General features: G+C 36.5%; 1 protein-coding gene across 1 annotated transcript in view; it reads left to right on the top strand.

Moving 5' to 3' along the window:
• The window catches only part of LOC102140087 (uncharacterized), a 156,034-nt gene extending 149,874 nt beyond the window's left edge, over positions 1–6,160 (top strand). The window contains exon 19 of the mRNA XM_074026579.1: positions 3,465–6,160. Within this exon, the coding sequence (XP_073882680.1) occupies positions 3,465–5,263 (1,799 nt within the window). The 3' untranslated portion in view covers positions 5,264–6,160. The remainder of the gene's footprint in view (positions 1–3,464) is intronic.
• The last annotated feature ends 8,992 nt before the right edge of the window (positions 6,161–15,152 follow it).

Consider the following 15,152-nt stretch of genomic DNA (forward strand, 5'->3'; position numbering starts at 1 on the left):
GTTCTATCTTGTCTTATTATTACAGGAGGTAGAGTATTGAAATATCCTATGCTTATTATATTGCTTTCTATGTGTTTCTTCAATTCTGTCAGTATTTGCTGTACATATTGGGAACCCTCAAGCGAGATACACACATGCACCCAGACATACACATGTACAAATTTGTCATAGGTTCCCAGTGAATGAATCTAGTATTGTTTAGTGTTGTTCTTTGTCTCTTTGGAGTTTTGATTTCAAGTACATTTTATAAAATATGACAGTTTTTGAAATAAACTTTAAGTATATTTTACATATAAAATATCACAGTAGCTTGTGTGATATTATTTTGACTTCTCTCATTTGGCTAATATTTACATGAAATTTCTATTTCCATCTTGCCACTTTTAGTCTTTTTTTATCATTAGATCTTCTGTGACTCTTGTAGAAAGGCAAGATGGATCTTGATTTTTAAAATTTTTCTTATAAATCTATTGAAAATATGTCTCTTGATTGGAAAGTTAAATTTATATATATTTAAATAATTTTCTGAAAGAAAAACACCGTTATTTTATTGTTTTATTTGATTTTTGTATCTTTGTCCATCATTTTCTCTGTTTTGCTTTGTATCTTTTTAATTTTTGTATTGATATGCTTTCACTTCTTTCTCTTTGTGTGTGTGTGTCTGTCTCTACAGATGTGTTCTTTGTGGTACCTTTGGTATTACCTAAAGCCTCTCAACAATAAAACTATATTTTAATTTGGTAAAACATTAACTTCGGTCGCATACAAAAATTCTTCCTCATTACATCTGCCTTCAACTTTGTTATTCATGTTACTGATTATCTTTTTATGTTGTATATTCATTAACAGATTTCTATAATAATTTCTATGTTTTTATCTCTCAACTTTTAGATAATTTAAAATGTTTTGTGCACCATTATGATAATTCTAAGGAATAAAAATATTCTAAGGAATAATTCTAAGGTAAAAAATAGAATAAAGAATTTTAAGGAATTTTATTTTTGTGTATGTGCATATCATTCCCACAAAGTTACATATTTTTATATGATTATGTGTTGTTTTCTTGTATCATGTTATTTTTAACAGCAGGAACTCCTTTCAGTATCTTTGATGTATAGGCTCTATATAGAGTATATACCATGCCAGTATCCTTTCTCAGGATTTGATTTTTTTTTTTTTTTTTTTTTTGAGACGGAGTCTCGCTCTGCCACCCAGGCTGGAGTGCAGTGGCCGGATCTCAGCTCACTGCAAGCTCCGCCTCCCGGGTTCACGCCATTCTCCTGCCTCAGCCTCCCGAGTAGCTGGGACTACAGGCGCCCGCCACCTCGCCCGGCTAGTTTTTTGTAGTTTTTAGTAGAGACGGGGTTTCACAGTGTCAGCCAGGATGGTCTCGATCTCCTGACCTCATGATCCGCCCGTCTCGGCCTCCCAAAGTGCTGGGATTACAGGCTTGAGCCACCGCGCCCGGCCTCTCAGGATTTGATTATTTTGGAATGTGTTTTACTTTTTATTTGGTAGGACAGTTTTGCTGACTGTATTATATTCACTTGACAGCTGTTTTTTTCCCCAGGACTTTGAGAATATCACACAATTTACTTCTGACCTGCGATATTCTTGCTGACAAATTCACTAATTTTTCATATGAGACTATGCTTACAAATGACACATCACTTTTGTCTTGCAGCTTCTAAGGTTCTCTTGTCTGTGACTTTTACAATTATGTTTATATATGTTTTGTTGTAAATATCTTCTGTGTGTATCCTAGTTTGTTGAGCTTCATTTTTATTTTTTTGATAATATTTCAGTTATTTTTTATCTCCACAATTTTTTTGTGATAATTTTAATATTTTTGTTATCTTCGTTTTTCTGATTTTCAGTAGATTATATTCCTATTTTACTCATTTAGTGTTACTCAATTTATCTTAAATTTTAAATATTAATCTCTACATCTCATTTTTTAATGATTTTGCTTTCTAAAAATTTTATACATTTTTTGGTGGGGCCATGGTGCCTTAATATTTTGTATACATTGTAATCTTTGATTCAGATTTGGACATTTAAAAAAAAGCTCTCTCTCACAGTCTTGCTAATGCAGCTTTGTCCTGGCATAGTCTGAAATCAGTTGTCTTGGTTAGAGATTCTGGCAGTCTCTCAAATATGTTGTTAGGATGTGTCTTGTCTGAAACTTTGTTTTTATTTTTTAAAGAAGTATATTCATGTTTCATTCTAATAGTAATCACTTGCTACACCTGTTCCCTGTCTGTGGTACTGCAGTTGCTCCACTCTGTAACATTTTTTACCTTTGGTCTCAGCAGACTCAAACTGTCATTGCAGAGTATACCACCATTTCTTTTCTTTCTTTCTTTTTTTTTTTTTTTTGAGACAGAGTCTTGCTCTGTTGCCCAGGCTGGAGTGCAGTGGTGCAGTCTCAACTCACTGCAACCTCTGCTTTCTGGGTTCAGGTGATTCTCCTGCCTCAGCCTCCCGAGTAGCTGGGATTATAGGTGCCTGCCACCATGCCCAGCTAATTTTTTGTATTTTTAGTAGAAACAATGTTTTACCATGTTGGCCAGGCTTGTTTCAAACTTCTGACCTTATGATCTGCCTGCCTTGGCGTCCCAAAGTGCTGGGATTACAGGCGTGAGCCACCACGCCTGACCAAAGTATACCACCATTTCTTTCAGCATTTTATGTTGTGGGAAACTAAATTCAGCATCTGATAATATCCTAGAAGCCAGAAATAAAGATGTATGTGCCAATATATTTCTTGTCATTTAAAAGCAAAACCAGGAGTTGGCAATTTACTTCCAAAGGCACTGTGTTTTTTTGTTTGTTTGTTTGTTTTTGTTTTTTTTGTTTTTTTGAGACGGAGTCTCACTCTGTCGCCCAGGCTGGAGTGCAGTGGCCGGATCTCAGCTCACTGCAAGCTCCGCCTCCCGGGTTCACGCCATTCTCCCGCCTCAGCCTCCCGAGTAACTGGGACTACAGGCGCCCGCCACCTCGCCCGGCTAGTTTTTTGTATTTTTCAGTAGAGACGGGGTTTCACCATGTTAGCCAGGATGGTCTCGATCTCCTGACCTCGTGATCCGCCCGTCTTGGCCTCCCAAAGTGCTGGGATTACAGGCTTGAGCCACCGCGCCCGGCCACAGGCACTGTGTTTTATTGGGGAACAGGAAGAGCTGTGTTGGGTATATGTAACAGAAATTTGTTTCATTCTATGTGACTCTTTGCATTGTACTCACCTGGGGCATTGCACACATATAACTTATTGACAAGTTATCCACAAATATATTTTGGTTAGTGTGTCTTTGTTACATTTATATTTTTATGAAGAAATTAGAGTCTGGTATTTTGCTATGCCGTATTGCTTATGTAGTTTGTATAATTTTAGAGGTTATGTTTGTGAAGTATATATATCTGAGTCTAGTAAGTGAAGTAATTTGTCATTTTAATTTTTTTTTTAGTTATATGTTCTCATTTTGCTGAAGACTTTTGGCCAGAGCAAGACATAAAAGATTCTTTCAAAAAAGTGACACTGAGGAGATATGATAAATGTGGACCTGAGAACTTACAATTAAGAAAAGGCTATAAAACTGTAGGTGACTGTAAACTATACAAAGGAGATTATAATGGACTTAACCAATGTTTGACACCTACCCAGAGCAAAATGTATCACTGTGATATATATGTAAAAGTATTTTATGCATTTTCAAATTCAGATAGATATAAGACACGACTTACTGGAAAGAAACCTTTCCAATGTAAAAAATGTGACAAATCATTTTGCATGCTTTCACAACTAACTCAACATAAGATTATTCACATTAGAGAGAATACCTACAGATGTAAAGAATTTGGCAATGCCTTTAATCAGTCCTCAATCCTTACTAACCATAAGAGAATTTATGTTGGTGAGAAACACTACAAATGTGAAGAATGTGGCAAAGCATTTAACCACTACTCAACCCTTACTAACCATAAGAGAGTTCATACTGGAGAGAAACCATACAAATGTAAAGAATGTGGCAAAGCCTTTAGCAGGTACTCAACCCTTACTACCCATAAAAGGATTCATTCTGGAGAGAAGCCCTACAAATGTGATGAATGTGGCAAAACCTTTAGCATATCCTCAACCTTTACTAAACATAAGATAATTCATACTGAAGAGAAACCCTACACATGTAAAGAATGTGGCAAAGCCTTTAACCGGTCCTCAACCCTTACTAGCCATAAGAGAATACATACTGGTGAGAAACCCTACAAATGTGAAGAATGTGGCAAAGCCTTTAACTGGTCTTCAACTCTTACTAAACATAAGGCAATTCATACTGGAGAGAAGCCCTACAAATGTGAAGAATGTGGCAAAGCTTTTAACCAGCCCTCAAGACTTACTCGACATAAACAAATTCATACTGGAGAGAAACCCTACAAATTTGAAGAATGTGGCAGAGTTTTTACCTGTTCCTCAACACTTACTCAAGACAAGAAAATTCATACTGGAGAGAAACCCTACAACTGTGAAGAATGTGGCAAAGTTTTTACCTGTTCCTCTACACTTACTAGACATAAGAGAATTCATACTGAAGAGAAACCCTATAAGTGTAATGAATGTGGCAAAGCTTTTAACCGGTCCTCACACCTTACTAGCCATAGGAGAATTCATACTGGAGAGAAACCCTACAAATGTGAAGAATGTGGCAAAGCCTTTAAGCAGTCCTCAAACCTTAACAGTCATAAAAAAATTCATACTGGAGAGAAACCCTACAAATGTGAAGAATGTGGCAAAGCTTTTATCCTGTCCTCAAGACTTAATCAACATAAGAAAATTCATACTGGAGAGAAACCTTACAAATGTGAAGAATGTGGCAAAGCTTTTAACCGGTCCTCAAGACTTACTCAACATAAGAAAATTCATACTGGAGAGAAACCCTACAAATGTCAACAATGTGACAAAGCTTTTACCCACTCCTCAAACCTTAGCAGTCATAAGAAAATTCATACTGGAGAGAAACCCTACAAATGTGAAGAATGTGGCAAATCTTTTAATCGATCCTCAAGACTTACTCAACATAAGAAAATTCATACTAGAGAGAAGCCTTACAAATGTGAAGAATGTGCCAAAGCTTTTACCCGGTCTTCAAGACTTACCCAACATAAGAAAATTCATAGGCTGGGCGTGGTGGCTCACGCCTGTAATCCCAGCACTTTGGGAGGCCGAGGTGGGCAGATCACGAGATCAGGAGATCGGGACCATCCTGGCTAACACGGTGAAACCCCGTCCCTACTAAAGATACAAAAGAAAAATTAGCCAAGCGTTGTAGCATGCGCCTGTTGTCCCAGCTACTCGCGAGGCTGAAGCAGGAGAATGGCCTGAACCCGGGAGGCGGAGCTTGCAGTGAGCCGAGATCGTGCCACTGCACTCCAGCCTGGGCGACAGAGCCAGACTGTCTCAAAAAAAAAAAAAGAAAATTCATAGGTCAGGCATGGTGGCTCACACCTGTAATACGAGCACTTTGGGAGGCCAAGGCGGGTGGATCACGAGGTCAGGAGTTCAAGGCCAGCCTGGTCAACATGGTGAAACCACATCTCTACTAAAAATATAAAAATTAGCTGGATGTGGTGGCGCACGCCTCTAGTCCCAGCTACTCAGGAGGCTGTGGCAGGAGAATTGCTTGAACTGGGGAGCCAGAGGTTGCAGTGAGCTGAGTTCACGCCACTGCACTCCAGCCTGGGTGACAAAGCAAGACTCTATCTAAAAAAATTAAAAATAAATAAAGGAAAATTCATAGTAGAAGAGAAACCTTACAAATGTGAAGAATGTGGCAAAACTCTTAACCAATGCTCACACCTTATTGCATAGAAAAGCATTTATACCTGAAAAAAGGTATACAAATTTTTAAAATGTGGAAAAGCCCATTAATATCTGCTCACATCTTAACAGAGAGTTGATACTTAGAGCATTATAAGTGCAATTACTGTCAAATAATCTTGTAGAAAATATAAGCCTTTAAAGTGAAGGAGACTATGTATTCTGAGGAAAAACACTACAAATGTAAAGCGGGTTATAGTGCATTTACTTGTATCACAGATCTTATTGTACACATTTTATACTAGAGGAAAACCCTGAAGCAGTTGCCCCAACTTTCTTCAACATCAAAAATTTATATTGAAAAAAAATCCAGCAAATGTAATAAATTTGAAAAAACTTTTTTTCCCAAAAACTGTACCTTAGAAAACACTGAAGAGTTTATATTAAGATATATTTTTGCATATGCGATATGTATAAAAAATATTTAATTCAAAATTGAGTCTATATAAATATCAGAATTTACAGTAGGAATAACTAAGACACAAACATTTCAAACATTAAAGTGCTGAGTATAGAAAATAATCCAAAACTAAAGTTGTTAAATTATTTGTATATAACTGTTAAGAGAGTAGAAGATATTTTGCTGTCATATTCAAATTGTACTTTTTATTTTATTTTATTTTTGAGACAGAGTCTCACTTTGTTGCCCAGGTTGGAGTGCGGTGGCACGATTTTAGCTTGCTGCCAACTTCGACTTTTGGGTTCAAGCAGTTCTCCTGCCACAGCCTCCTGAGTAGCTGGGAATACAGGCATACACCAGCACGTCTGGTTAATTCTTTTATTTTTTATTTTTGTATTTTTAGTAGAGATGGGATTTCACCATTTTGTCCAGAGTGGTCTCAAACTCTTCACCTCAAGTGATCTGCCCACCTCAGCCTCCCAAAGCATGAGCCACTGCACCCAGCCCAAAGTATACTTTAAAAAGTACACATATAAAAAATTTTTGAAAAGCAAATTACAATGTAATTCAAGTATCAGATTCGTGCTGTTTCATTGTTCCTATTCACATGTGAAAGCATGTGATCAATTATTGCTGCATCACATATAAAAGACTCATTAGATGGAAATTATAGCCTCTTCTATAAAAAAGGACGTTAAAATGTTAAGATGCTTGATGAAAATCTAAGTGAAGAGGCCCTTTGTGGTTAACTTACTGAGTGATGTATGAGGTTGATGTTCAGAGTAATATGCTTCTGTATTATAATGATAGAAAATATTTTTTAGTTAAAAGTGAATACTAAAATTGTAAATTATTTTAGTGATTGAGGTTTTATGTCATGAAATGCAGTATATTTTAAATTTTTTAAATTATGTGTAAATTTGATTTTAATTATTTTTTACCATGTTAAGACTATTGTACATTTAATGAAGCATTATTATGCCACCAACTTTAACCTATCTGATGTTACTCAAGGGTGTAGGTAAATGATGGTAGCAATATACTATCTGGTAACATTATATTGGTGGAATAGCATCTCTAGTAATCTCTTTTGCCAGTAGCTTTAACCGGCAGATAAGTTAATATTGTTTGCATAGGTTAAATATTTATCTTTTTTTGTTATTTAAGTTTTTTTATTTTTTTTTGTGAGTACATAATATGTGTATCTATTTCTGCAAATCTGGCATATTTTGATACAGGTATACAATATGTAATAATGACATCAGGGTAAATTATGTAGCCATCACTTGTAACATTTATCTTTTATATTACAGACAACTCAATTATACACTTTTAGTTATTTTAAAGTGTACAATTAAATTGCTAATGACTGCATGGTTATTTTTGTGGTTATAAAACATTATATAAAGTATAAATAAATATTTTCAATTATTTGTAATATATTTTTCTTTGAACATATGGCCTCTCTGCCTGCAAACACACACAGACTTTTAGTTTTGATTTACATAGAGTTAAATATACACATATATTGCTCTAAAGGTAAATCTTAGATGTAAGAAAATTATACAGTTATTAAGTGTCTTTGTGTGAATACACCTATTTTTTGAAGAAAAGAGCAATACTGGAACAAAAGGAATCATTTTAATAAGGTTGCTAATTTACTAGAAAACAAAAACCCTCAAAAAGGCTGAAAGCAAATCTATGCTGTCTTTTAATTGAATTTATTACTGTAAAATTTTATGGCTTGTGGTTCAGAATCTCCCCATGCAACTTCTCTGTATTTATTTGCCTGGTACTCATGCTAGACCCTTAATTTTTTTGTGTGTTTTCTATATATTTTTTGTTGTATAGTTTATGAAGTATTCATTATGTGAGCTGGTCAGAGATTATAACAAATTTTATAAAATTGAGTAATGCGCACAAGGTAATTTTTAGATATAATTCAAATATTAGTGTTTTTATATTTAGTTGGGACATTCCATTTTGTTTTATTAACTGGAGAACCCTATATAAGCATTTTTTTTTAGGTTATTGCTTCTTTCACTTTTATAAGTGACAAATTTATTGAGTCAATTTGTTCAGGTAAGTACTAGGGAGACTTCATAAGTCATGAGGATGTTTTTATATATAAATGTAGTAAACAAATATGAAAGTACCTCCTGTGTCACAGATGCTCCATAATAAGCCAGAAATATTCCTGCTGGAGTTAGTTTGTATTTTCAAGTCAGAGATAAAAAATATCCATGGTAAAGAAATCTTCATATGGCGAAGGCATTTTTTTCTAGGCTGCAAAGCTGACTCTCGCTGAATTTAAAGAGAAATTTTGCTTCTCTTGTTTCTTAACTATCCTGTTTCGTTTGTGTTATGTGTATTCCAAGGTTGTACACATTACAATGAACTACAGTCCTTCTTTTACTGTGTTATGGCAACAGTTTTCTCACTATTCATTTCACATGGTACTTTGTAGGTTCTAATGAGAAAGTTTTGTTTTGTTTTGTTTGAGGTGGAGTTTCGCTCTTGTTGCCCAGGCTGGAGTGCAGTGGCACGATCTCTGCTCACTACAACCTCCACCTCCCGGGTTCAAGCGATTATCCTGCCTCAGCCTCCTGAGTAGCTGGGATTACAGGTATGCACCACCACACCTGGCTAATTTTGTATGTTTTGTAGAGATAGGGTTTCTCCATGTTGGTCTGGCTAGTCTCAAATACCCGGCCTCAGGTGATTCGCCCAACTCGGCCTCCCAAAGTGTTGGGATTGCAGGAGTGAGCCACCGCACCTGGCCGAAAGTTTATTTTTTACTGCACTGAAAAAGTGGTTTTAACTGGAGAATTTGCTTATCAATATAACTTTTGGATTGCTAAAATACGAGGCACACATTTTTCATGGGTGAGAGAATTACATCACTTAGCATTGCTTTATCTGTAAAAGAAAAATATTTATATGTTTATTTATTTTGAGATGGAGTCTTGCTCTTGTCACCCAGGCTGGAGATAACCAAAATCAGATCTGAACTGGAGATTTAGACATGAAAAACTATGCAACAGATTAAGAAATCCAGGAGTTAAACCTTTAAAAAAACTAATAAAATAAACTACTAGCTAGATTAATGAAGAAAGAAGATCCAAATAAACACAATTAAAAATTACAAAACTACAAAAATTACACTTACCCCACAAAAACGTAAATAACAATTGAAGTCTACCATGAAGATCTCTATGCACACAAACTAGAAAATCTAATATAAATAAATTCCTGGACAAATACATCCTACAAGATGAAACACAAGAGAAATTAAACTCCTGAATAGACCAATAACAAGCTTCACAATTAAATTAGTAATAGCTTACCAACCAAGAAAATCCCAGGACCAGAGAGATTTACAGCTGAATTTTATCAGATAAATAAAGAAAAGCTGGTTCCATTTCTTTTAAAATTATTCCCAAAATTGAGAATGGACTCCTCCTCGAAACATGTAAGAATGGCATCATTCTGATATCATAAACCTAGCAGAGATAAAAAGAAAAAACTTCAGGCCAATATCCTTTGTGAACATTGATGAGAAAATTCTCAACAGAATACTGGCAAATCAAATCCAGCAGCACATCAAAAAGCTAATCTACTATGATCAAGTAGGCTTTATCCCTGGGATACAAGATTAATTACACATATATAAATCAATAAATGTGATTTATTACACAAGCAGAACTAAAGATAAAAGCCACAAGATTATCTCAATAAATGCAAAAAAGCTTTCAATAGAATTTAACATTCTACATGTTAAAACCCTCAATAAACCAGTCATTGAAGGCACATACTTCAAAATAATGAGTTATCTGTGGCAAACCCACAGCCATAAATGGACACAAGCTGGAAACGTTTCTCTTTAAAAACTGGCACAAGGAAAGGATGTCTTTTCTTTTTTTTTTTTTTTTGAGACGGAGTCTCGCTCTGTCGCCCAGGCTGGAGTGCAGTGGCGCGATCTCGGCTCACTGCAAGCTCCGCCTCCCGGGTTCACGCCATTCTCCTGCCTCAGCCTCCCGAGTAGCTGGGACTACAGGCGCCCACAACCGCGCCCGGCTAATTTTTTGTATTTTTAGTAGAGACGGGGTTTCACCGTGGTCTCGATCTCCTGACCTTGTGATCCACCCGCCTCGGCCTCCCAAAGTGCTGGGATTACAGGCGTGAGCCACCGTGCCCGGCCAGGATGTCTTTTCTAAACACTCCTATTCAACACAGAATTGGAAGTCCTGGCCAGAGCAATCAGGCAAGAAAGAAAAAAGGCATCCACACCAAAAGAGAAGACATCAAACTATCTATGTTTGCAGACAACATAATTCCATATGTAGTCTCAGCAGAAAAGCTTTTTAAACTGACAACTGCAGCAAAGTTTCAAGATACAAAATAAATGTACAAAAATCAGTAGCATGCATGTACAGCAACAACCTCCAAGTCAAAAGCCAAATCAAAAACACAATCCCATTTACAACTGCCACAAAAGCAGTAAAATATCTAGGAATACAGCTAACCAGAGAGGTGAAAGAGCTCTATGAAAAGAATAACAAAATGCTGCTTAAATAAGTCAGAGATGACACGAACAAATAGAAGACTATGCTATGCTCATGGATAAAAAACAGATTAATATCATTAAAATGGCCATACTGCTCAAAGAAATTTACAGATCCAATACTATTTCTTTCAAACTACAAAAAAACATGCTTAACAGAACTGAAAAAAAACTTTTTAAAAATTTATATGAAACAAAAAGCCTAAATAGCCAAGGCAATCTTAAGAAAAAGAACAAATCTGGAGGCATTACATTACCCAACTTCAAACTATACTACAGAGTTACAATAACAAAAGCAGCATGGTACTGGTGCAAAAACAGGCACAGAGACAAAAAAACAGATTAGAGAGCCCAGAAATGATTCCATGTACCTGCAACCATTTGATCTGCAACACAGCTGACAAGAGGAATGTGAAAAAATTCCCTATTTAATAAATTGTGCTGGAATAAGTAGCTAGCACTGTGTAGAAGATAAACTGGACCTCTTTCTTTCACCTTATACAAAACATAAACTCAAGATGAACTAAGGAGTTAAATGTAAACTGGACCACTTTCTAACACCATATACAAATATCAACACAAAACAAAATAAATTAAAAACTTGAATGTAAACCTTAAAATTGCTAGGTGTGGTGGCTCACACGTGTAATCCCAACACTTCAGGAGGCTGAGACAGGTGGATCACCTGAGGTCAGGAGTTTGAGACCAGCCTGATTGGTGAAACCTCATCTCTGCTAAAAATACAAAAATTAGATGGGTGTGATAGCACACACCTGTAGTGTGTATCTCCTTGGGAGGCTGAGGCAGGAGAATGGCTTGAACCCAGGAGGCGGAAGTCACAGTGAACCATTGTACTCCAGCCTGGGTGACAAGAGCAAAACTCCATGTCAAAAAACAACAACAACAAAAATAAATAACAACAACAAAAAAAAAACCACTTAAAATTATACTAAAAAAAAATCCTAGAATAAAACCTAGGAAATACCATTTTAGACATAGTAACTGGCAAAGATTTCATAATGAAGATACCAAAAGCAAAAATTGACAAACAGACCTAATTAAACTAAAGAGCTTCTTTACAGCAAAACAAACCAACAAAAACCTATCAACAGGGTATACAAACAACACCAGAATAAAAGAAAATATTTGCAAACTATGCCTCTAACAAAGGTCTAATATCCAGAATTTATAAAGAACTTAAACAAATTTACCAGAAAAAAACCTCATTAAATGTAGGAAAAAAAACATGAACAGATGCTTTTCAAAAGACATACATGTGGCTAAAAAGCATATGAAAAAATGCTTATCACTAATTATTAAAGAAATGCAAAGAAAAAACCACAATGAGATACCATTTCGTACAAATCAGAATGGCTACCATTAAAAAGTCAAAAAATAACAGATGATGGCAAGGTTGAAGAGTAAAGGGAATGTGTACATACCACCAGTGGAAGTGTGAATTAGTTCAACCATTGTGAAAACCAGTGTGGCAATTCCTCACGAACTAAAAACAAAATTACCATTTGACCCAGCCACCTCATAATTTGATATATACCCAAAGATATATATATTATTCTATCACAAAGACACACACACATGCAAATTCACTGCAGCACTATTCACAATACTAAAGACACAAAATTAACCTAAATGCCTATAAATGGTAAATTGGATAAAGAAATATGGTATGGGTAGGCAGGGTAGCTCACACCTGTAATCCAACACTTTGGGAGGCTGAGGCAGGTGGATTGCCTGAGCTCAGGAGTTTGAGACCAGCCTGAGCAACATGCCAAAACCCCATCTCTAGAAAAAATACAAAAAGAAAAATTAGCCAGACCATGGTGGCTCGTGATTGTAGTCCCAGCTACTTGAGGGGGTGAAGCAGGGCCCAACTGCTTGAATCCAGGAGGTTGAGGCTGCATTAAGCAAGATCACGACACTCCACTCCAGCCTGGGTGAAAAAGTGAGACACTCCAAAAGTAAATAAAATAAAAGATTTAATAAAAACAAAATATGGTACATAAACATCATAGAATAATACATGGCCATATAGAAAAGATTATGTTCTTTGCATCAACATGGATGAAGCTGGAGACCATGATCCCCAAAAAGCAAATTCAGAAACAGAAAATTAAGTAGATGTCATCATTTTAAAGTATGAGCTAAATAATAAGAACACATGGACACACAGAGGGGAACAACAGACACAGGCCTAGTTGAGGGTGGAGGGTGGGAGGACTAAGAGGATGAGAAAACAGACCTGTTTGGTGCAATGCTTAGTATGTCAGTGAGAAAATAATCTGCACACCAAACCCCCATGACACAATTTTACCTATATAACGAACCTGCATGTATACCCCTGAATGAAAAATAAAAGTTAAAAGGAAAAATCTCCATGAGTGGAGGAGAGTGCAATGTAAGTGGAAGGATTGGTTTGTGTCACAGATAGTGGCTCAGGCACAGCTGAATTCTGATTTATTTGTGTCCATGCAGCAGAGATCATGAACAGGTGGTCCAGAACCCTAGATTGGTGGAGAAAACAGGTTGCTGCTGCAGATTCAGTGTCTAGGGGTGGGGATATGCCAGGAAACTTGTAGCAACTTATTCTAAGTTTTTGTCAAGAAATGCTAGGATCAAAAATGCTATGGTGAAATTCCTGAGGGTGGTGTCTAATCCTGAGAGGGATGTTGACACATCAATGTCTAGTGTGTGTATTTGCGAATGGGTGGAAATCCTGTGATGGCAGCTGTGGGAAAAGCGGGTCAGTCAACAGAGCTCCTGTCCTGTAAGTTTTCAGTTGTCTCTCACCCTGGGAGGAGACCTGGAATCACAGGACAATGGGCAGTGTGACAGTCTCTGTACAGGAGAGCAGAGCCTCCCATTCCCAGACACCCAGAGTTCCATTCTAAAACAGGCTCCATGATATCTTTTTTTCTGGCACCCAGAAAAAGATATTGGAGTTTGCTGAACACCAAGCAATCCTCCAACACCAACTTACTGTCTAACATTTGAATTCTGACACCAGCAAGAGTCAGCACAGACCCTGATTCAGGGCTCAGTCCCACATTGTCCTCATTGCAATTGCCAGTCACAAACCCCATGGCTCCATCTATACTTCTGAGCTACTGTTTAAAAACTGGGGACTCCCATAACCTTTCTCAAGTTCAATAATTAGAACCTGTAAATGAGAATGAGACAGAGCTACTCACAGACCTCAGCAAAACACTGTTTACCAGTTTAGTATAAAAGATACAACCCAGAAAAAGTCTAATGGAAGAAATGCATAGAACAAAAAAGAGATGAGGAAAGAGGAAGCACATAGATAATGTTGATAAATAGCTAAGATTAATAAGATTCTGCATCCTTTGTGTTCTCCAGAAACAATTTATGGAAAGAAACACTCTTCCCATTATGACTTAGATGGTGCTGACTTTTCTTACCTATCACACAGCCAGACAAACACTCTGCACATTTACTTCTTTTTCTTAAAAAAAAAAAAAAAAAAAAAAAGTTGAATTTGTCTTTAATTTTCAAAATAAAATACTTCTTTTTCAAACTTTACTTGTTTATTCCTTTTCCACTGGCTCCTAAACTTGAGCTACTCTCAGTCCGAGTCAACATACAACCCTATTTTATGTCCCTCCTAAGAATATGCTGACTTCATGGTAAAACATTCTCTGATCTAGAATCTGATTTTTTCACCCTCCATTTGCCATTTCCCTTTCACCTTTTTTCTAATCTTGTTTGCTCCTCCCTATGAAAGAAAGCACTTGCCTGCCTAAACTTTGCAATATTTAAAGATCTTATAGGTAGTACTTCTTGTTGTTGCACTATTCCTTTGAAATTCAAAAATTTTAAATACATCTGACTTTATTTTCATTTTACAGTCTAGAAACTGCCTTAAAACAGTAACAACTTCATCTTCAGTAAGACCTTCCCAATCTTCTTCCAGCTTAGCCTTAACTGCACCTGCCTGTGGGTCCCCAACTTTCCAGGGCTTTGTAGCTTCTCTCAGTATAAAGGCTTCTTTCATGGCTGGGGTGAGCAGGCTGGGACATCTTCAGGAAAGGCTCCTCAGAAAGAACTAATTGGGCCTTTAATAATCTCTTTCTGCAGGCTCAGTATTAGCCTTAGCTCAGAGTCACAGGGCTCAAGCTTTAATTTTCATTTCAGAGTTATTCACTTGGTTTTTGAAACTAAGTGTTTAAAAAAATCCAGCAAAATTACTCAAACACAGTGTTCACATAAGTGAAGGAAATTTTCAGGTGCTTACATCTCATACCTCAATAAGAAAAGCAAAAGTATCTATTCCTTTCAGA

This window comes from Macaca fascicularis, chromosome 19 (genome assembly GCF_037993035.2).
Source record: "Macaca fascicularis isolate 582-1 chromosome 19, T2T-MFA8v1.1".
Classification (NCBI taxonomy): Eukaryota; Metazoa; Chordata; class Mammalia; order Primates; family Cercopithecidae; genus Macaca; species Macaca fascicularis.